Source organism: Crinia signifera, chromosome 6 (genome assembly GCF_055691185.1).
Source record: "Crinia signifera chromosome 6, ASM5569118v1, whole genome shotgun sequence".
NCBI classification, from domain to species: domain Eukaryota; kingdom Metazoa; phylum Chordata; class Amphibia; order Anura; family Myobatrachidae; genus Crinia; species Crinia signifera.
In genome coordinates, this window is record NC_139222.1 from 121,246,437 (window position 1) to 121,268,343 (window position 21,907).

At 44.7% G+C, this 21,907-nt stretch overlaps 3 protein-coding genes across 4 annotated transcripts in view; 1 reads left to right on the forward strand and 2 right to left on the reverse strand.

Annotated features, from left to right (window-relative positions):
• Positions 1–6,249, reverse strand: part of MAP3K3 (mitogen-activated protein kinase kinase kinase 3) — a 30,168-nt gene extending 23,919 nt beyond the window's left edge. Inside the window, exon 1 of the mRNA XM_083146995.1 lies at positions 5,883–6,249. Coding sequence (XP_083003121.1) covers positions 5,883–5,886 — 4 coding nt within the window. The 5' untranslated portion in view covers positions 5,887–6,249. The remainder of the gene's footprint in view (positions 1–5,882) is intronic.
• A 149-nt stretch (positions 6,250–6,398) lies between these two features.
• TACO1 (translational activator of cytochrome c oxidase I) lies at positions 6,399–17,266 on the reverse strand. 2 transcript variants are annotated; one of them, XM_083147000.1, is made up of 6 exons: positions 17,122–17,266; positions 14,357–14,632; positions 12,279–12,385; positions 11,112–11,245; positions 8,138–8,315; positions 6,399–8,048 (listed from the first exon to the last, which is right to left on the reverse strand). In XM_083147000.1, exons 2-6 carry the CDS (start codon positions 14,610–14,612, stop codon positions 7,848–7,850), a joined length of 876 nt encoding a protein of 291 aa, XP_083003126.1. In that variant the 5' UTR covers positions 14,613–14,632; positions 17,122–17,266; the 3' UTR covers positions 6,399–7,847. The 2 variants fall into 2 exon arrangements, with proteins under 2 accessions (XP_083003126.1, XP_083003125.1); XM_083146999.1 differs by having other exon boundaries at positions 14,357–14,682; positions 17,122–17,220.
• The window catches only part of SLC13A3 (solute carrier family 13 member 3), a 119,775-nt gene continuing 115,079 nt past the window's right edge, over positions 17,212–21,907 (forward strand). Inside the window, exon 1 of the mRNA XM_083146997.1 lies at positions 17,212–17,339. The gene's annotated coding sequence lies outside the window, so the exon portion shown is untranslated. The remainder of the gene's footprint in view (positions 17,340–21,907) is intronic.

Sequence of the window (21,907 nt, forward strand, 5' to 3'; positions counted from 1 at the left end):
TCAGCCACATTGAATACCGCCCTATGAATACATTGAGCCTTTTGATGTTGTATCTAGTTTGAAGGGTCTCAAACATGGTCCTCAAGGCACCGTAACAGTCCAGTATCTCCATGTTTGGCCATGGGTGAATTAATTAGTACCTCAGTCAGTTTGATTTAACAATCTGTGATGTGCCATGTATATCTCTAAATCTGGACCGTTAGGGTACCTTTAGGATCATGTTTAAAACCATCTAAATTCACTTGTTTGAATCTGTATAGAATTATGTTTTCCTTTTGTGTTTCCACAAGTAATTTAGCAGCCATAAGAAAGGGGAAACGGTCATTAGACCACCAGAAAGAGGTCGACATGGCTAATTAGGTCAACAGTCAACAGTTGACAGATTTTCAGGTTTGTTTTTTAGTCGACAAGCGGTTTTTCATGCTCTACCATCCACTACGGCGTGGTGGGAGAAAAAAAGAATGTACAGAGAGGCACCGTGCCATGCGTGGGACACGGTACACTTAGACGGTGTCCATGTCGACTGTGTCAACACTTGGGATAAAAACCATTAACAAACCACGTCAACCTTTTGACTGTTGACCTACCCAACTCATGTAGAACTAATTCTTGTGTCAACCTTCCAACTCTGTCGACCTTGCCACGTCAACCTATTTCAGGTGTCGACCTAAATTGGGTCAACCCAATGACCCATATCCTAAGAAAATCTCTTGATTGACTCCTAGCTGATGGCTCTTCTTTTGTTTCAAGGTACCAAAGATAATGTTGGCTCTGATCTGGTTACAGGGAGCATCATGACATAGGGATACGATCTCAGACCACTGGTTTACAATATGTGTTCTACAGACGGGAGTGACACATTCTGCAGTGCTGCAAAAGGTCACAATAAAGTGCCACTATGTAACGATGAACACCGATCGTCTCTGGGGGAAACAGCTGATACACCAGGTAGCAAATGACGTGTGTGTGTGTGTGATATATATATATATATATATATAGCATTTTCACACACCAATATTAATAAAGCTTACAAGGGCGACCAACAGTGGTTGCTCAATATGTTGACATGCACTAGGTTGACTTTGACAAAAGGTCGACACAAGCAATAGTTCAACAAATGAGAAGGTCCACATGAGTTTTTTTACATATTTTTTCTCATCCAAATGACTTGTTCATACTTTACGATCCACAGGAACTAGAATTGAGAACAGTAAAGTGTGCCAAGCAAAGCAAGGTCAGATTACTCTTATTGGGGGTCTATGTCAACAGACACAAAAACATTAAAAACACATGTCGACCTTTTCCTGTGTCAACCATTTCTATGTTGACACAGGAAAATGTTTCCTGTTACGGCCTTTTGTCAATGTCAACCTTTTTACTGTCGACCTAAACCCAGTCTATTAATCCGCACCCCCTGTGCTGCTCTCCATGTCCTAGTGTGGTTGGAAAGTTGACACATGAAGAATAAGATAACCACTGTAGAATGATCAAGAATAAGATCTCATGCAGAGGAGTTGATGTGTGCAATATTTTGTTTGCATAATGCTTGCTGCTAGACACAAAGGGCCTTATTCTAGTTCACTCTTTCTGACAAAATCCTTCTTAGATGGACAAACCCATGTGCACTGCATGTGGGGCAGATGTTACTTGTGCAGAGAGAATTAGATTTGGTTGGGGTTTTACTTCAAAGTGAGATCTATATTGCAGTGTAAAAATAAAGCAGGCCGTATTTACCCTGCACAGAAACAAAATAACTCACCCACATCTAATTCTCTCTGCACATTTTACATCTGCCTCCCTGCAGTGCCCATGGTTTTGTCCATCTAAGAAGGATTTTGTCAGAGTGAACTAGAATAAGGCCCTAAACCAGGACCTTTGTTATCTAATTCTGCAAAAGCAGAAGAAGATGGCAAGAAGGTGGCACTCTACCACACTAAATTAAGTCGGTACTTATGTAGTATCTGGGCTGCCGATTTTTTGATTGTATGCCTTAAGTTAAGGCATACAATCAGATGCGATGCGATGCGATATCGCATCGCATCGCATCGCATCCGATATCGGATGCGATGACCCGATTTTTCCATAGGAATCAATGTTAAAATGATTCCTATGGAAAAATGGGTCCTTTTCATACCCCTACTATCCAAGTGGGCATGGAGTTGGATATAAACCTGTGGCGAGCGTAGCGAGCCACCGAGCCCGAAGCGTGGCGAGCGAAGCGAGCCCCGCGAGGGGACGGTATTCGTCCCCTCGCGGGGCTCGCTTCGCTCGCCACGCTTCGGGCTCGGTGGCTCGCTACGCTCGCCACAGGTTTATATCCAACTCCATGCCCACTTGGATAGTAGGGGTATGAAAAGGACCCATTTTTCCCATTGAATTCCATGTTAAAATGGACTCAGTCCATTTTAACATTGATTCCTATGGAAAAATCGGGTCATCGCATCGCATCGCATCGAATCGCATGGTCGCATGCGATGCGATCTCCCGATCCGACCCGATTTAGAAATCGGCAGCCCAGATACTACATAAGTACCATTAAGTCTGTCTAAAATCTGACACAGATGGTATACATCAGTGATTGCTAACCTTGACACTCCAGCTGTTTTTGAACTACACATGCCAGCATGCCCTCAATCAGTTTTAGCAGGGCCAAATAATAAAACTAGCAGGGCATGCTGGGATGTGTAGTTCAACAACAGCTGGAGTGTCAAGGTTAGCCATCACTGGTATAGATGCATAGGCAACCTGTGGCTCTCATCCCAGCATGCCTTGCCAAAGTTTAGCATTCCCTAATAGCAAAACTGTGCCAATGTGGCTACAACAGTTGTAGAGCCACAGGTTGCCCATGCCTGGTATAGAACATACTGCCTAAACAACCCCAGTTCATGGTATGATGTGTGTGAGAAGTAGATTATGTGGGGTAGGACACAACTACCATTTGTTGCCTTTGGCGATTAGGTTTTTCTTCTTGATGCCCACATCATCACTTGTGATACATTTGCATGTTGAGCACCTTTGCTCACAGAACGGTACTTGTTTCCTAGAAGGGCGCCCACGATTTTGATCTTAGGCATCGCAAGGAAAAAAATCGCGTCGGTCGCATCGCATGCGGCCAAAAAAATCGCATGCGACGCGATTACCGCGATTTTACATAGGGTTGGGGTGGCGTTAACAATTGGGGGGGCCATTTCACACTTCAGGGTGGCTATTTGGGGTCTGTGGGCCATTTAACATTGTTCCCTATGTAAAATCGGTAATCGCGTCGGTCGCATCGCATGCGATTTTTTGGCCGCATGCGATGCGACCGACGCAATTTACATTTTACCATGCATTTCTATGTAAAATCGCAGCCATCGCATGCCATTATAATGGCATGCGATGTACATTCGATGCTCGCGATGGGCGCCCTTCTAGGAAACAAGTACCCACAGAACTTCTGATGTATACATAACACTCAAGCCTCTTTACAATTGTCTTACAATTTTTTTGGTACTGCTTTCCTAGCACAGCGCCCACGATCTTGTATGTGTGGGGCTGATATCTCAAGCATCTCATGCATCTTATGTGTTTGTGCGGCATAAGATGCATGAGATGATGCAATCGACGCGATCGACGAGATTTTTACATTGCAAGCATCGGTACTTATGTAATATCTGGACTCCCGGTTTTCTTATGAGACCGTGTCTGCTCGCCTCGCTGCGCTCGTCACACTATATAAAATCAACTCCATGCGTAGTTGGATAGTAGGGGTATGAAAAAATGGGGTGCATTTAACATGGGAGTCCAGATAATACATAAGTACCCAAGCATCTCATGCATCGTATGTGTTTGTGCGGCATAAGATGCATGAGATGATGCAATCGATGAGATTTTTACATTGGAATCAATGTAAAAAGGCCCCAAAACCCGAATTTTAATTGCTAACCCCCCCTCATGGGTGAAATGGCCCCCACATTGTTAACGGCAACCCGAAGCGTGGCGAGCCCGCGAGGGGAGGCGGTACGCGTCCTCCGACCTTTTCATACCCCCACTATCCACGGCGGCGTGGAATTGATTGTATATAGTGTTGCGAGCGCAGCGAGCCCCAAGCGTGGCGTGCGCAGCGCGCCCCGCGAGGGGACGCGGAATACATGTAAAGTAGTCCGCGTGCGCTCGCCACGCTTCGGGCTTGGTGGCTCGCTGCGCTCACCACACTATATAAAATCAACTCCACGCCGACGTGGATAGTGGGGGTATGAAAAGGTCGGAGGACGCGTACCGTGGCGTTGATAGTGCTGGTGGCGTTAACAATGGTTATTGGGGGCTCACGATTTTTTATCTTATGGATGCATAAGATCCATGAGATTAAAAAAAAATCGGGTCCATCGCGTTGATTGTATGCCTTAAGTACCTTAAACTTAAGGCATACAATCAATGAGACGGGCGCCGTGCTAGGAAAGCAGTACCATTTTTTTTTATATATATAAAGCAACATTGACCATATGTATGAATCACATCAAATTTATTTAAGCAGTACAGAGTTTCTCATTTACATAGGTTATTTCCATTTTATTTTATGGACACACAAATATTACACCCATATGTGTATATATCAAAAGAACAGCAGATGAGCGTGCTCCTGGCGATACAGCACGAAGTGTGGAGAAAATCGTGATCTGTTTACAGCAATAAGAAGCCACCATAAGTGTATCATTTAGGGAGTCTGAGGGTTTTTCACATGTATTCATAAATGTTCCTTTCAGTCGCTAATAACAGATAAAAAGAGACTAAAGGTGCCCACACACAGTGCACACATCCCAAAGTACAAAAAGTATGTGCAGCACATACTTTTTTAACTAAATTGCATTGCATCTAGTTCAAAACGCACACTGTTATAGCGTATTGCATGCGAGCACGTAGCACATCGCACCATGTGTGGGCACCTTAAGGATCAGATTTATCAAGTTTCAAAATGTGAAAATGAAGAGGGATAAAAAGCCAATCAGCTCCTAGCTCCCATGTTACAGGCTGGGTTTCATAAATGACAGGAGAGGATTGGCTTGTTGTTTATCCTCTCCACTTTAAGAAGATTGATACATCTGGCTCCTGCACTCTCTCACATCATCACTTTCCCTTTTCAGAGGGAAATGTAATTGCGGGGGAATATACTGTTGGAAAGCGGTGAGCACACAATTGCTCACGGGGCACATATTGTGCTGGCTACAGTAAAAATTGAAAACACAATAACAATGAATTACTAATGTACATCTACAGATTGTGTTACTATTGACACAGTTTCCCAACACTGTCTGAGAAAAAGCCTGCAATAGCCAATAAGAAGAACTTGAGCAATATCAGTGGGGCACCTCTAGGCTTTTTAGAATGTAAGCTCTGGCAGGCAGGGCCCTCCCACCTAGTGTTTCTTCCTGTACCAAAGATACACTACCTCAGCCTACTGTCATAATTGGCCATCTGTAATGACGTGTGTTATTGTGTGTACCCATATTGTATTTTGCTCTGTAGGGCGATGCAGATAGTTGGGAAACCTGATAAATAACATGCACTTATTTACTATTTGATGTGATAACAGTAGCTGAGGCTGTATACAGGATACATGCACACATCTGCGAGCAGCCTGCTACGCTGCTATGTACCCCTAAACACAGGTACACCGCAGCGTTTCACCAACCCCAGCTGTTCCAGTACATGCGCTGTTGCTGCACACAAGTAGCGGTCCGTAAGTGAGGTGCACAGCATGTATCAGTGCCCGGCTACACAGCCAGCCCGCCCGTTGCAGCGCAGAGCGCCTTGCAGTACCAGCCCGGTGCAGGATCTCCCGCTGCACATAGGGAACACACGGGTACATAACGGATACAATGGTCCCCGGGAAGCTGCGCACTCACCCATGGCGGCACACTGGAAGCGGTCCCGGGCTTTGTCCGCGTCACGGCGCCTCACGCCTTCATCGGGCTGTCCCAGTTCTAGTCCAGTCGCTTCCCGTTACATTAACGTCCAAGGCCTACACTCCCCCGCCTCCTCCCCGGGTGTCCTATCATGCCCGCAGGCGTCTCCGGGTCACCTCATATCCGGGTGCCCTCGGTCTTCGAGCGCCCCAGTACGCACGCAGGCGCAGCTGTTCACTGCACACAGGACAGTACGGCTGCCAGTCACTGCGGGGCGGGACACCTTGCAGCCAATATGAAGACAGATTCGTGTGTGGAACGCAGCACAGTCAATGGGTGTGGTCTCAGGTGACAGCTGTCACAAACGTGGGGCGGGGCGTGAGTTGCCATAGCGGCAAGAGAAGCATAGAGCATGCTTATTACAGCAATGTCAGACATATGCCGTCTTTGTCTCACCCACAGCATAAGGTTCCTGTGTGGGGACACATGATTAAAAGAAATGCACAAAACATAAGCTTTTGGGTGAATGATGAGTTTAATGGGAATACTGATGTATAGCAGAGACAGATCTGGTGGGGGAGGGATCTGCTTTTTAAAATACACCTGTACTTCCAAATTGCAAAAGTCATTTGCTCGTTATCTTTGTCCTGGAAAAGGATCAGAACTGAAGCATAATGATACTACAACAGGCACTATCTCCTCCAGGCTCAGAGGTGTTGAGCCTAATGCACATGAACCACCATTGTGCTGAGAATGTATCAGCATCGACCAATTAAAACGGATCAAAATATGGTAAAAGTTACAAAACCTATTGGGGGTGCAGCTGCTGTTGGACATGGAGGGACAATCTTAAATATTTGCTGCAATCTCTCCTCCTTACATCATAGTGTCACTTAATATTTGTGGGTGTTTTCAGTGCATAACCAGCAACCCCTGATCTAAGTCACTGTGCCTTGGGGCCTTCTTCTAGTTCACTCTTTCTGACAAAATCCTTCTTAGATGGACAAAACCATGGGCACTGCAGGGGGGCAGCTGTAAAATGTGCAGAGAGAATCAGATTTAGGTGAGTTATTTTGTTTCTGTGCAGGGAAAATACTGGCTGCTTTATTTTTACACTGCAATATAGATCTCACTTGAAGTAAAACCCCATCCAAATATAACTCTCTCTGCACATTTTACAGCTGCCCCCCTGCAGTGCACATGGTTTTGTCCATCTAAGAAAGATTTTGTCAGAAAGAGTGAACTAGAATAAGGCCCTTGGTAACAATGCAATCAAAATGCTTAATGTCAAATGCATATACTTAATTTTATAAATACAGTATAATATGTTTGTTTAGTAGTAAGAGAATTGATTATATTTGAAGCCATGTATAAATATAATACATTTTCCCAAATGTTTATTTTAAATATAAAATTTGTACATATTTAAATTACTAAGGGGGATCAAAATTACTATCAGCAGCATGCATGTCCAACACTGCTATAGTCCCCCTAACATTAACATCTGTAACTGGTTTACATTCAGTTTGTAAATAACATTTTCACTTGCCTGAATTCCTATTTTCAGCTCTACCAAGTTTGACAATCATTTCAAAGTCAGCTGATTTCATGGACAATTAGCTACATAATATAAATTTGCTTTGTGACACATACAGTATATGCTAAATAGTCCTATTTACCCAGAACAGCAAATGTGTTACTTCAAATACCTTCTTTAATACTCATCTACAAGAAGTCAAAGCTGTATCTAAGCATGACCTGTTCATATACTGTGCAGTAGATCACCAGAAATATAAAGAGTGACTAAATCAAAGTTATCTTTTAAATGGAAAATAAATTACAGATCATTGCAGGATCCCCACAAGATCTCTATTGTTGTGTGGATAAAAGTTCATCACACTCTGCTTATTTATGAACATATCAAAAAAGGCCTTGGGTACAGCAGGGCCAGGAGCATGGATGCGGTTATTCGATGTTATCATAAACATGCATGACATCTGGCTGGTCATTGATCAATTCCAGGAGCCGGAAGACCCGTTCCTTGTCATTGTCAGAGAGTTGTACAGTGATGATTGGTAAGTATTCAGGTCCAGAAGAGATTGGCACTAACCCCAGGTCAATGAGTTGGGAGCGGACCTCTCTCAATGAGGAAAAGTCACAGATATACTGGAAAGAAAGAAATGAGAAGACTGAAGTGATTGTTGATAGGTAGGCTCTTTAAAATGTATCCATATTGAAAGACATATGCTTCACACCTTGTACACGTCTCTCTCCTCCTCATCCTGCACCTCTTGCACATCTTCAGCTCCAGCCTGTATGGCTAAATCAAGTGCCTTCTCTAATTGTAAAGTGCTGCCATCTTTGTCATATGTCTGCACAGTCACTACACCTTTCTTAGTGAAGCAGTGGCGAGCTCCATCAGTTGGTGTCCCTCTGTAGGCCATAAAGACAAGACAATCTGTTAGCATAGGAATCGGAACACACATAAATGGCTTGATTCAGACATGTGCATAGCGCCAATTTTGTGGAGGGATTTCTTTGGCAATGGTATATATATATAATTCACTCTATAATGGTCTTGTGATAGCGGTTACAGTTTAGATTTATTGACAGTAAAGTAACGTGCGTTAAATGGTGACATGGGAGTGGAGACTCCGATGCAGGGCCAGCAACAGAAATCTTGGGGCCTGGTATACTAATATCTGTAACATTTCTACCATGCTATTAAAACTCCATAACAGAGGATATATACAAAACATTTTTCGGGGGGCCTTAAACAACACTGATGCTAACTTACTACTGACGGATAATAGCTGCAGCCATAATATTGTAGCTAAATAGACAAAAGAATCTCAACCTAATACAACAAGTCCTGCGCAGCCAATGATGGTTCAAATCCGTTGAACAGCTGCTAATGTGAAGTCCAAACCCCCTTTTCGCCTCTTCCCAGTGGCGATTTCTAATAGTTACAGACAGGTGGGTACCAAAAGGTGCCAAATGGGGGTCGATCCTCAACACCAGCGCTTAAAAGGAATAATTCTACCACACTTCCCTCAGTAATGAATAGCGTTCCTCTTCTCCACAAGTATATAGCCTGGGTTTATATAACCAGCATCCCGTTCATAACTTCATGTATATAGTCCCATATACAGTATCCAGTTTCCCTCATAGGAAGAAAAAAGAAGTATATGGTGCAGAAAAACCTTTTTATTGGGACACAATAATACATAAAATAAACATCCAGGAGATAGAAAAAGGGTGGAATTTACCGCAAAAGGTGGAGAACCTGGTGGAGATGGTTCTCAAATGGGCATAGGTGCAGTGATCAAAACCCGGGTAGGTCACAGCATACAATCCCACTGGCAGGCAAAGTCCCCTTCTTCAATATCCCCTGGTCCGAATGGCAACACAGCTACTCCAACGCGTTTCGGACACTACCAGTGTCCTTTTTCAAGGAGTGTAGCTGTGTGAGTATGGGCAGTCTCTTTATAGTGCAGTCAATTGTTAGTACGCAGGACACCGGGTCCTGTTCCGTTCATTACGTGGACTTCCGGTACCGGAAGTTCACTTCCGGCTTAGTGACACGCACGGACGCTGCGTGTGTGTGGCGCTGATCTTTCCCCTCGCTCATGCCCCACTTTCGGTAGGTGTGAACTAAGCGGTGGGTTCATACATACAGCCCGACTTGCCCCACTTCCTGTCTTATTGCATAGGTTCCCGTCATCTGAATATCGGACGGAGATGTTGCTGTTTTAACTCATTCCAGGAAGGGGAAGTCGTGGAGCAAATTCAACCTTATTGATCCTTCAATTTGGTACATCAAAGCCGGATTTGGCTTACACTATGAATATACAAAAATATATGGATGTTTATTTTATGTATTATTGTGTCCCAATAAAAAGGTTTTTCTGCACCATATACTTCTTTTTTCTTCCTATGAGGGAAACTGGATACTGTATATGGGACTATATACATGAAGTTATGAACGGGATGCTGGTTATATAAACCCAGGCTATATACTTGTGGAGAAGAGGAACGCTATTCATTCCTGAGGGAAGTGTGGTAGAATTATTCCTTTTAAGCGCTGGTGTTGAGGATCGACCCCCATTTGGCACCTTTTGGTACCCACCTGTCTGTACATAATATTGTAGCTACCTAATTTATAGTTGCCGATTAAAAGCAGAATAAGGGAATAAACTATTATTTACAGTAAATGCATGTTTATGTATATAGCATAAAAGGAGCATAACATAGGTATTAGTAAATTAATATAGACAGATACAAGCACACAATTTAGCTCTAAGAAATGTAAGTGCAGATTAATAACAGATGTGTTTACTGTAAAAAAATCAGTTTGATGAAGAAAGGAAATATTCTGTAAAGAGTTTTTGTTAGTTAAGTCTCATTTATTTATCATGACTGGCTCAGAGGCTCTTCAGAAGCGCAGCGTATATGTCAGAAGCGTGCATGTCAAGATAGAAAATAACCAATAACGTGATGCTTGCATATCAATGGTTGTCTGCATTGCCAGAATTAACATTGCTACAGCTAAAATCACAATAAATTGTGCACTATCTGGTTGACACTTTGCTAAATAAAAGCATACTAAATTAAATAAATTGCTAGAAATGAAACAAATGCAAAATTAATCAATAATTTCTACTGCTGCAGTCCTAAAACATGTAGACTTTTGTAGAGCTTTTTGATCCAATTTAAATTCATATATACCTTTAAACTTTGGCAGAGCAAGAATTGGTCCCATTGTACAATATGCACAAAGGGGGTGATTCGGATTCACTCGCAAAGCACATTTAGCTTCCTAATGCACAAAACCATGTGCACTGCCGGTGGGGAAGATGTAACATGTGCAGAGAGATTTTGATTTGGGTGAGTTATTTTGTTTCTGTGCAGGGTAAATACTGACTGCTTTATTATAACATTGCAATATAGATATCAGTTTGAAGTACAAACCCCACCCAAATATAACTCTCTCTGCACATGTTACATCTGCCCCACCTGCAGTGCACGTGGTTTTAGCAAACCAAAAGTTCTTTGCGAGTGAAACTGAATCAGGTCCAAAGTTCTCTTTTATCCCATTTGTTCCTACTAAACTGATATTCTGTGTGGTCATAATATATTACCTCAGCTGCCTCCAGGGAGTCAGCTGTTATCGTTGGTTGTGTTATAGCACTGACTGTATTTAGTTTCAGCTTCATCCAGATCACCTACCCATTATTATTCAGAAGATATCTTAGATCCGCAAAAGAACGATTGTTGTTATCGGTCAGGATCTCAATAAGAAGGGAAGAGCCACCAGGTCCTCTTGCCTGAAACAGTGCATAAGAAGTGGGCTTAGATTTATCCTGAAAAAGAAAAATAGTGCATGCATGTTATACAACCTATAAAACAATAAAATTACCATAACACATTTCTTATGCAAAGTACTACTCTGGCATCCAAATTGGATAGTACAAAAATACCCAGAGGAAACATCGGGCAGAATTGGGAAATACGTACATTTTTCACACCTGATACTTTATTAACACTTTTAACATTACAATGTGTCTTATTTACAAAACACAAAAGCATCTTCTGCTGATTAAAATGATATGTGGCATGCTTGTGTGACTGCGGCTGTATCTGCACATGAAGTGCTACAGTGCTTTTCAGTAAAACAATGTAATGCTCCATTTCTTTTCCAGAAAAACAATGTAATGGGACCTAAATACGTAGCGATTTAGACTAGGGTGCTTAGAAAATGCCTTGCATCACTCTGTGTGTAGGGGCCATAGCGATAGCAAAGCACTGAGCCCACACATCGCTATCTCCTGGCGATTAATATCTAGCAAGCTGGATAAATCTAGTAAATTGCTGGGGTCAGGGCCAGCGTTCTCAGAGGAGAACACTGGTCCCGACAGATCGCGTAGCATCTGCTGGCTGACACATTGCTGTGTGCTGAGCAATCTGAGCGTTCTGAATGATCGATCATTGCTGAGAATGCCGCTCAGCATCTCCCCGTGTGTAGGCCCCTTAACATTCCAATTCTTATGCAGATAAAGCTGTAGTCACACACACTGAATATAGACATGAAACATATTTTAATCAGCAGAAGCTGCTTGTGCATTATACTACCATTTTGCAAATAAGACAATAAAACTTGCAAAAAAAAAAAAGAGTAACACAGAGTTCACAAGGTATGTATAACGTGACTTGTATGGCATGGGGGATAGATGTATGTGGACACATCTGTACTTTTATACTATTGCATATGCTTTCTTTATGTCTGCATATGTGTACTGCTACTTGATGCAGGTTCTCCCTGTAAATTAATTTGATCAAAGGTGTTCAATTGATAGAATCTGAGCAACAGTTTTTGTCTGGGTTATACTGACATACCGCTCCTTTGATAGCATACTCAATGGAGGACTTTGGCATGTTCTTTTGTCTGCATTGCTCAACCAGCTGGTACAACTGTGCGTTGAAGTCCGGGTTTGGACCACCCTCTGCAAGGAGAATACATGTATTTACGAACACTGCTTATAGGTGCAAATCTACAATAATACTGCTTTTTGAATTAAGAGATTTTGTAAAAACGATGGTCAGATGCAGTACCCTCTATTTATTTAAAGTTTCTTATATAGCGCAGCAGATTCCGTTGCGCTTTACAATAGTAAATAGTGATAAAACAAACTGGGTAACAACAGACAGACTTGGGGGTTAGAGGGCCCTGCTGCAAGCTTACAATCTATAGGGATATAGGAGGGAAACACAAGGACAGGCACCAGTAATAGCATAGCAGTCCCACCAAGTTACAAGTCCAGAAGGGAAGCTATAAAATACATAAGTGCCTCAGAGGGTTATGCTTGTGGTACTTAAACATGATAGGCAAGTTTTCAGGGAACGCTTGAAAGTTTGAAGGCTAGTGGAGAGTCTTATTGTGCGTGGAAGGGCATTCCATAGGATGGGAGCAGCCTGATGAAAGTCCTGTAATAGTGAATGGGAGCTAGTGATCCGTGCAGAAGAGAGACGGAGATCTTGTGAAGAGCGGAGCGAGCGAGATGGGAGATATTTTGTGATATATAAAGAGATATATGCTGGTGCAGTATGGTTAATAGCTTTATATGCTAGCAAGAGAGTTTTATATTGAATATGGTAAGATACAGGCAACCAATGGAGGGACTGGCAGAGCGGAACAGCAGACAACGAGCGTCTTGCAAGGAAGATCAGCCTAGCAGCAGCATTTAAAATGTATTGCAGTGGGGAGAGTCTGTTCTTGGGAAGACCAGTTAGGAGACTATTGCAATAAGTAATCAATATGCTGCAGCCTTTTTTAAATTTGGCACAGGGATGGCATTTTCATAGATGGGGGTATGTCAGCCCTGTTTTCGAGGTGTGCCAAGACCAGCGTCTGCATTTTCCTAAGCAGCTTTACTGATCGTGGCTGCATGAAAACACTGTCCAGATGACCAATGTCCACACCAAGTGATCTGAATACATGTTTTTCGGGGGAGTGGTATGACAGTCAGTATACAGACATCAGAACCCCGACTGCCAGTACTTTGACGGAGGGACAGGGTGCAAAGAAACACCTTTCGGGCTCGGTAGCTCACCACAGGTTCTATTCTTCCTCTATTGGGGTTGTGGTCCCCCATGAGGGAGAACAGCCGCTGTCAATCAGGATCCCAACTGTTGGGCATTTGAACAGTCGGGTGTCCAATGTCAGTATACTGACCGCCGGGATCTCGTCTGTCGGGCAATCATCCGGCACCCATTTTTTGGGATACACTGTAGACGGATTCAGTATGAAATCCCGGCGGTCGTGATCCCGGCGTTCAAAATCCCGACGCCGGAATTCCGACAAGGGGGGGGGACGTGGATCGCCCCCCCTTGCGGGCTCGCTGCGCTCGCCACGCAGCGGGCCCGTGCCTCGCTACGCTCAGCACGCAAATTTATTCTCCCTCCAGGGGTGTCGTGGACACCCACGGGGGGAGAAAGTGTCGGGATTTCGTCGGTCGGGATTTTAACTGCATCCCCCGTAGACACAGGAGAATTTAGTAGGAGTCTATTTACACACGATGCCTCCTGCAGCATTAGCATATTATCACTCGGCTGTGTTTAACCCTTTAAGTGTCAACAGCTCTGTGAGAGATGTTCAAAATATCAGCTAAAATGCCAGCATCGCTCACATTTGTTATATAAGTTCAAATAAAAATGTTGTGGAAAAGGGTTACATTTCCTATATAACGTAAACATAACAGGACATTATGATGAATACAAAGATTTGCTTGGCTATTTTCACAACTTTTTTGAAAACATTCACTCGGCACTTAAAGGGTTAAAGCTACAGCTGCTGTGTGACCTGCATACATCTCTGACTAAGGTCCTTTGTCTAATTAGAGTGTGATTAATTGCCATAGTTTTGTTGCAGATTTACATATTCTACCAATTCCATACGGGATGCCACCTACTCATACCTCTCACAGCCACTTTGATCATCATAGCCAGCTTGGCGAACACGCGAGCTCTGGCTGCATCCTTTGGACCCTTTATATGCTTTACTTTGGACCACTTGTTATGACCAGCTGAAGCTAGAGTAGATGTATGAAACGTTGCCTCCTGGCCTCCCAAGCAGATGTAATTTACTTTGTCCAAGGCTTCCTGACAGCCCAGCAATGATCTCCAAAGACTATTCCTACAGGATGAGCAAATCCTTCTTAAAGCCAGAGACATAGCGTCCCCACTCCTAGACTCTGCAGAGGAGGAGGAAAGATGGTTCATATACTCTATCCCACAGCACTGTCTTATAAGGTCAAAGATAAAAAAAAAAAAAAAGATATCAATTTTATTATCCCTGGAATTTATTCAACAGGTCATAATGTAAAAAGCTACAGTTAAAAGTTCAAAAACAAGGCAAATACTAATGAATAAATTAGTTGGTAGATCCTCAGTAATAAATTACTTTATAAGCAGTAGGTGGCAATGGGGCAGATGTATTAACCAGCGTTAAGTGCAAAAATGCACTTAACGCTGGTTAACTGGGGGGGATTACGTCTGTCATAATGTATTACTAGCGCACCTAACATGCGCTAGTGACAGCCCGCCGAGTTACGCTCGGCGGGGCTGTCCCTGCAATCCCCCCCAGGGATTAACGGCCGGGGTGATGTATTAACAGCCTTCAAGGCGTTAATTCACCCCGGCCGCTTCGCCAGCTCAGGGCTAGCGTTGTCCTATCCCCCACTATGGGGACAACGCTAGCCCTGCGTCTGGCTTGGGCTGCGCTGGAGATCTCGCGGTTTTAGCGAGATCTCGCGCATGCCCAGTAAGCCGGGCAGGGGGGGCGACGGCGACTGCGCATGTGCGGGGCGGCGAGGGAGCCGATAAGGAGAGCCGTTAACGCTGGGGATAACGGCTCTCCTTATCGGCTTTGGGGGGGTTAATACATCTGCCTATAACGTTTGCCCGCTTCTCCACGTAATGCTGGAGAAGCGGGACTCGTTATTCTCAAAACGTTATAGGCAGATTAGTACATCTGCCCCAATATATTACATATGTGTGTAATGTGTGTTTGGTGTGATTCTCTAGGCATGTCTGCATTATCCGATATTCTATTTTACCATTATACTTGAGGGCTTCGTGCCTAAACAGGGGTGAAGATTTACACCTTTGTGGAAGTTCTCCCCTGTTATACCCAGTGTATGAATGTGTGCAACATCGCTTGTCATGACTCCAGGCGGACTGCCCTCCCTGCTGCAAACCTGCACCCACAGCCCCCGGTGTGTTGTGCTGGCCGCCCCCTTCACATATGTGCGTGCCAGCGGTGCTTCACCACTGGCACACACTTATGGGTTGGACCAACACATTGTGGGTGCTCAAAAAGAGCATTGGGTCATAGGGAATGTCAAACACATCCAATAAGTGTATCCCCCCCCCCCCCCCCGTAGTGCACATGGTTTTGTCCATAAGAGAGTGAATTTGCTTTTGCAAGTGAACCAGACCCTATAATGGCAACCATTCACCTGCATCTTTTGTACTAGAGACCATCTCTACTGAACAAGCCTATATAGTGTGGAAATGTCCATATATTATAATAAGCACAAAATCAGATTTATTTGCACAATAAGGTCCAGATGTATGAAGCTTCAAATAGTGATAAACAACCAGCTCCTAACTGCCATGTTACATGCTGGATTAAAAAAATTACTGGTAGGAGCTGATTGGTTGGTTGTTTATCACTCAACTTTATCAATTTTTGAAGCGTGATACATCGGTAGTAGCTAGATTCCCCTTGACAGGAGGACCTTTCCCATCATGCACTGGGCCCACATCTACCTGGAGGGGGAATATAAACATATAGCAAGCAAACCTGGAGTCCACCGCAGCTGAAATAAAAGTAAACCTATACCAACCTATGTTACAGACAAAATAAAAAAAGAAAACACTTTAAGGTCATCTAACCGCCCTCATTTCCATGAAGAGAAAATAGTCACAACCTTGATACATCTGGACCTAAATCATACTTGCCTACTTTTGAAAACTAGTTTCAGGGAGAGTATAGTTGGTAGTAGAATTTTGCACAGCGCCACATTGAGGGGGGGTATCATGCTCCACCCAAAGGGCGTGTCTAGTTCCATATATGGAGAGATTGTGGAAAAAGATTGTAAGTGTGGCACCTAGAAGCGTGGGTGTACTGCTACATCTGAGAGGAATCTTTTATAATGACTTATAAGCCAAATGTAGATAATACCCAAAGCAGTTAGTAAGAGATACTATACTTGGTAAAGTGCTGGCAAAATGGCACTGATGATTTTATATAAATGTATCTGTATCTCATTCCTTTTATCCCAAAATATTTAACTGTGTAATGTGGGCTAGGTAAAATGTGGGAGATTGCTAGACTAATGAGGGAGAGAGGGAGATTGCTGTTATTTCAGGGAGTCTCCTGCAGAATGCAGGAGGGTAGGCAACTATGACCTAAATGTCAGCTACTTAATAGCAACACTGAGATGTTACAGTCAATTAGTTATTTAGCATGATGTATTAAAAAAAAAAAAAAAAAACATTGTATGCATACTTTGTGCTCATTAGTACTGTTAACTAGCAGCTATAATTAATCCAACGTAAACTGTCATTGCTACATTACACACTGCATGCGATAAAACATTGCTTATACCTGGAAATATACAATATGCTAGCAAATTAACTATATAATTCGTCGAGAACACGGAAATAACACACTGACCTCCAGCCTCACATGTTACTCTGCTCGAACCTAGCTACTGTGTGTCAGTGTGGGGGACACACACAAAGGGGAAGGGAGCAGCCGTTACACCACTCCCCCGGAAACAAAACACCACTTGACAGTTCCGTGCCTGCAGCATAGCAAGCTGACAGATTGATGTATCTTTGATGGGTGTGTCAGGGCTGTACCTAGGTGGGAAGGGGCTTTGGTTGGTGCAGGTAAGAGTAATGACTGGGACATGGATGCATAGTTGCCAAGTCAGCTTACAACAAGCGGATTTGGACTTATTCTTGTCAGTTGCTTATTATTTTTGAGGGTTGCTTGTTTTTGGGCTTATAATATTTTGGTACTTGTTTCCTAGCACAGCGCCCAATATTTTTATCTTATGCGATCGCATCGCATGTCATATAGCCGCATACAATGCATGCGATGCGATGGTATACGATTTTTTATTGTACAACCACCTTGATGGGTCCTTACAATGTTAAATGGCCCCCCATACTCAACGCCACCCCCACGATCAATTCCAACCCGAGCGCAGCGAGGCCACGAGGGGCGGCGTTATGCGTCCTCAGACATTTTCATACCCCCACTATCCACGTCGGCGTGGAGTTGATTTTAGATAGTGTGGCGAGCGCAGCGAGCCACCGAGCCCGAAGCATGGCGAGGGGACACGGATTACTTTACATGTATTGCGCGTCCCCTCGCGGGGCCCGTTTTGCTCGCCACACTTCCCTCGCCACGCCTTGGGCTCGTATTCCACATCCCCTCGCAGGGCTCCCTGCGCTCGCCACGCTTCGGTGGCTCACTGCACTCGCTACACAATCTAAAATCAACTTCACGCCGACGTGGATAGTGGGGGTATAAAAAAGGTCGGAGGACGCGTACCACCACCCCACGCAGGCTCGCTGCGCTCACCACGCTTCGGGTTGGCGTTGATCCTGGGGGTGGGGTTCAGTATGGTGGGCCATTTCACATTGTAAGGACCCATCAGGGTGCTTGTACAATCAAAAATCGTATACGATCGCATCGTATGCCATTGTATGGCATACGATGCAATGAGATATTTTTTTTTTCAACCTGCCTGTTAGCATTGTGTACATGTGGGGGTGTAATTAATCTGCTCAGGGTGCTGGCATGGGAGGTGCATGTTATTTTGGCCTGCCCAGGCTGCGTGTATTACCATGCCCTGGGCTCTGGCAAAGCCTTTCCTTCTAAGGCAGTGGTTCCCAACCCTGGTCCTCAAGTACCCCAACAGTGCACGTTTTCCAGGTCACCCAGCTGGTGCACTCATTATTCAGGCACATTTGAAAAGATCCACAGGTGGATCTAATTATAGCACTTGTGATTCTGTGTGATGCACTGTTGGGGGTACTTGAGGACCAGGGTTGGGAACCACTGTTCTAAGGGTATGGAGTCTTCTCTCCTCTAGTCTGAGCACATGCCCATGTGTCCTAGCCTCCGACCTCAAAGCAAATAGGGAGCCTGACAGCTCATTATTTTGCCCCCTGATATATTTCAGGGTTGCCGACCCTCCCGGAATTACCGGGAGTCTCCCGAAAATCCCACTGAGCCCCCCGATCGCGGCATTTAAATGCCGCAATCCGCAGGTCTCAGAGGAGGGGGCGGAGCTAAAATGACACACTTGTGTCATTTTAGCCCCGCCCCCTCCATGGAGATCAGTGATATTGTCTATTTCCCGTAATGGGGCGGGGCTTAATGACGTCACAGTCAAGCCCCACCCCCCGAACGGGTAATGAAAGTCTCCTCTCCGGGCTTCTCCCGGAGAGGAGCATTTGAAAGTCGGCAACCCTGATATATTTGTATGTTAAGCATGTCTCCTCTTTTCCAGCATAGACATTCCTAATTTGGCGAATCTGTCCTCATAGCTAAAGGACTCCATCCCTTTTATTAGCTTGGTTGCTCTTCTCTGGATTTTCTCCAGCTCTATAATGTCCTTTCTGTAATTAAGGGCCCAGCATTGCACTCCAAATTCCAGATGAGGTCTAACCAGTGCTTTGTAGAGTGGTATAATTACATTGGCGTCCCAAGTTTTTATGCCCCTTATTATACAGGCTACTATCGTGATGGCCTTGGTGACTTCACCCTGACACTGAGCACTGCTCCACAGTTTGTTGTCAATTTGGACTCCTAAGTCTTTTTCCAATTCGCATTTGCCCAAATCTACCCCCATTTAACTCAGGGTTGCCGACTCTCCTGGAATGGCCGGGAGTCTCCCGAAAATCGGGACCCCCTCCCGCCCCCCCGGAAGGGTGGGCAACCCTCCCGGATTCAGGGGGGAACCCCCCTGCGCCCCGGATCACGGCATTAAAATGCTGCAATCCTCGGGTCTCAGAGGAGGATGCCGAGCTAAAATGACACAATTGCGTCATTTTAGCCCCGCCCCCTCCTCTGAGACCCCAGGATTCAACAGTTTGTCATCATGGGGGCAGGGCTTAGTGATGTCACACTTAAGCCCCGCCCCCTGAGCGGCTGCTGGAACTCTCCTTTCCGGGCTTCTCCCGGAGAGGAGAATTATACAGTCGGCAACCCTGATTTAACTTATACGTCGCACACCGGTCATGTCTCCCAAGATGCATAACATTACATTTATCAACTTTGAACCTTATTTGTCTGCCCACTCATCTAGTTTATATAAATCTTTCTGTAAAATGCGGACATCCTCAACTGTTCTTATCATCCTGCACAGTTTTGTGTCATCCGCAAAGATGGATACCCTGCTTAGTAATCCGTCCTCTATATCATTAATGCATATGTTGCATAGAAGAGGCCCCCTCACTGAACCCTGTGTTACTCCACTTAGTACTGTTATCCAGCCTGAAAATGCAACGTTCACAACCACCCTCTGTTCTTTATCCTGCAGGTATATGGTCACTAGGTCGACACACAAAAGGTAGACAAGCATTAGGTCGACCACTGAAGGTTGATAGGCCTTAGATCGACACACTCAAAAGGTTGACCTGGCTTTGGTTGACAGGGTCATTAGGTCGACATTGGGAATGTCAACAGTCAAAAGGTCGATTTGGGTTTTTCACTTTTTTTTTAGCCTACATGTGTGGTATTTCATGCCCACTCGGGCGTGGAAGGAGAATATAATAGTGTGCCCGATGCCTGGTATGTGCAGCGAGCCATTCGAGGAGACACTGTGCACCGATAAAGTGTCAATGTCGAGTTGACACTCGAAAAAGAAAAAACCCATGTCAACCTTCTCAATGTCGACCTAATGACCCTGTCGACCTAAAATCATGTTGACTTTTTGAGTGTGTTGACAAAATGCCTGTCGACCTTCATTGATCAACCTAGTGCATGTCTGCATGTCGACCTTCCTGTGTTCCACCTAATGATCCACTCCCCTCTGTCCTGCAGCCAGTTTTTTATCCAGCTACAGATTTTAACCCCTAGTCCGAAGGCCTCCGTTTTATTAATCAGCCTCTTATGTGGCACAGTGTTAAATGCCTTTGTACAGTAGTTTAGGTAGACCACATCAACAGCAATGCCAATGTCTAGGTTTGCGCTAACCTCTTCATAAAAACTTATTAGGTTAGGTTACCGCTAATTATATTATTCATCTCTAAGTATTCCTGGATACCATCCCTTAAAAGTCCCTTGAATAATTTCCCCATAAGGGGTGTATTACACTAGTTGGGGGGCTGGCATGGGTGTTGTATTATCCTGCATGGGGGTACTAGCATGTGGGTGGGTTTATTACTCTGCCCAAGGTGCTGGGGTGGGGAGGGTGGGGGTTACATTGCCTTGCATGCAGAAGGTTTTACCCTGTTTAAAGCTGGCACACCTCTCACTTCCTTCCAGACCTAACTCTCCTCACTCCATGGGCAGACATGCGCAGGGAAAGCAGCTTGGGCAGTGATCAGCATACAGTAGCTGCAAGCAGAGTTCACCCTGTTCTGTATCATGGTACAACTAGAAGGTCGGGAAAACTGGGTGCTAGTGGACAATGGTAGTGAGCGCACCCTTGTCTCTGCCAAAGGGGCTGACCAGGTCCTTCCTTCGGTTAGAATGCTGTGTATACATTGTGATATTGAGGAGTGCCCAGGTATGCACCTAAACATGATAATACATGGTCGGCTGATAAAGGTGGTAGCTGCAGTGACCTTAGTACCCAGAAAACTCAAGCAGTTGGTATTGGGAGCTAGACATATGCAGTTAAGGTTCTTTTGGCCAAGCATTTATGATGCAGTCAAGAGGTATTATCAAAAAATGCCCAGTGTGTCAGAAGATGGCTCCTCGGCCAAAGTTTAGGGCTCCACTGGTACTCCCTAGGCATGGTTCCCGTGCCTTTTGATAAAATTGGTATGGATCTAATGTGGCCAATGGAAAAATCTGCTTGATGGCATCAATCCCTACTTGTGGTAGTGGATTATGCCACCAGATACCCAGAGGCTATACCCCTGCGTAATACCCCAGGGTAATATGGATGGACCCAAACAAAGAGGTGAATGCTTGCGTGAACCATTGGTTTTTGGCCTTACAGCCAAATAAGTTTGAGGTGCGGCATCGTCCAGGGAAAAAGCACATCAGTGCGGATGCCCTTTCCAGAGGTTTGTAGGTCCTGATCCTCCAAGCAACCCTATAGTGAAGCTAGAGGAGGAGGAAAAGGGCGATGTGGGCGACCTTTGGAAAGTGGTGGATGGCTGTGTACCCAGGAAGATGACACGAGTAGGCGTGGGCAAGGCAGAGAGCTCGCCTGAAAAGTTCTTAGCCTCACCAGGGTGCTACACGCAGGGTGCATGCGTGCTGGGTCCTG

Coding starts and splice junctions, on each gene's coding strand:
- TACO1 (XM_083146999.1), bottom strand. CDS start 14,660: ATGAACCATCTTTCCTCCTCCTCTGCAGAGTCTAGGAGTGGGGACGCT. Junction 12,386..14,356: donor GATCAAAGTGGCTGTGAGAG/GTATGAGTAGGT, acceptor TTCTCCTTGCAG/AGGGTGGTCCAAACCCGGAC. Junction 11,246..12,278: donor AGTATGCTATCAAAGGAGCG/GTATGTCAGTAT, acceptor TTTCTTTTTCAG/GATAAATCTAAGCCCACTTC.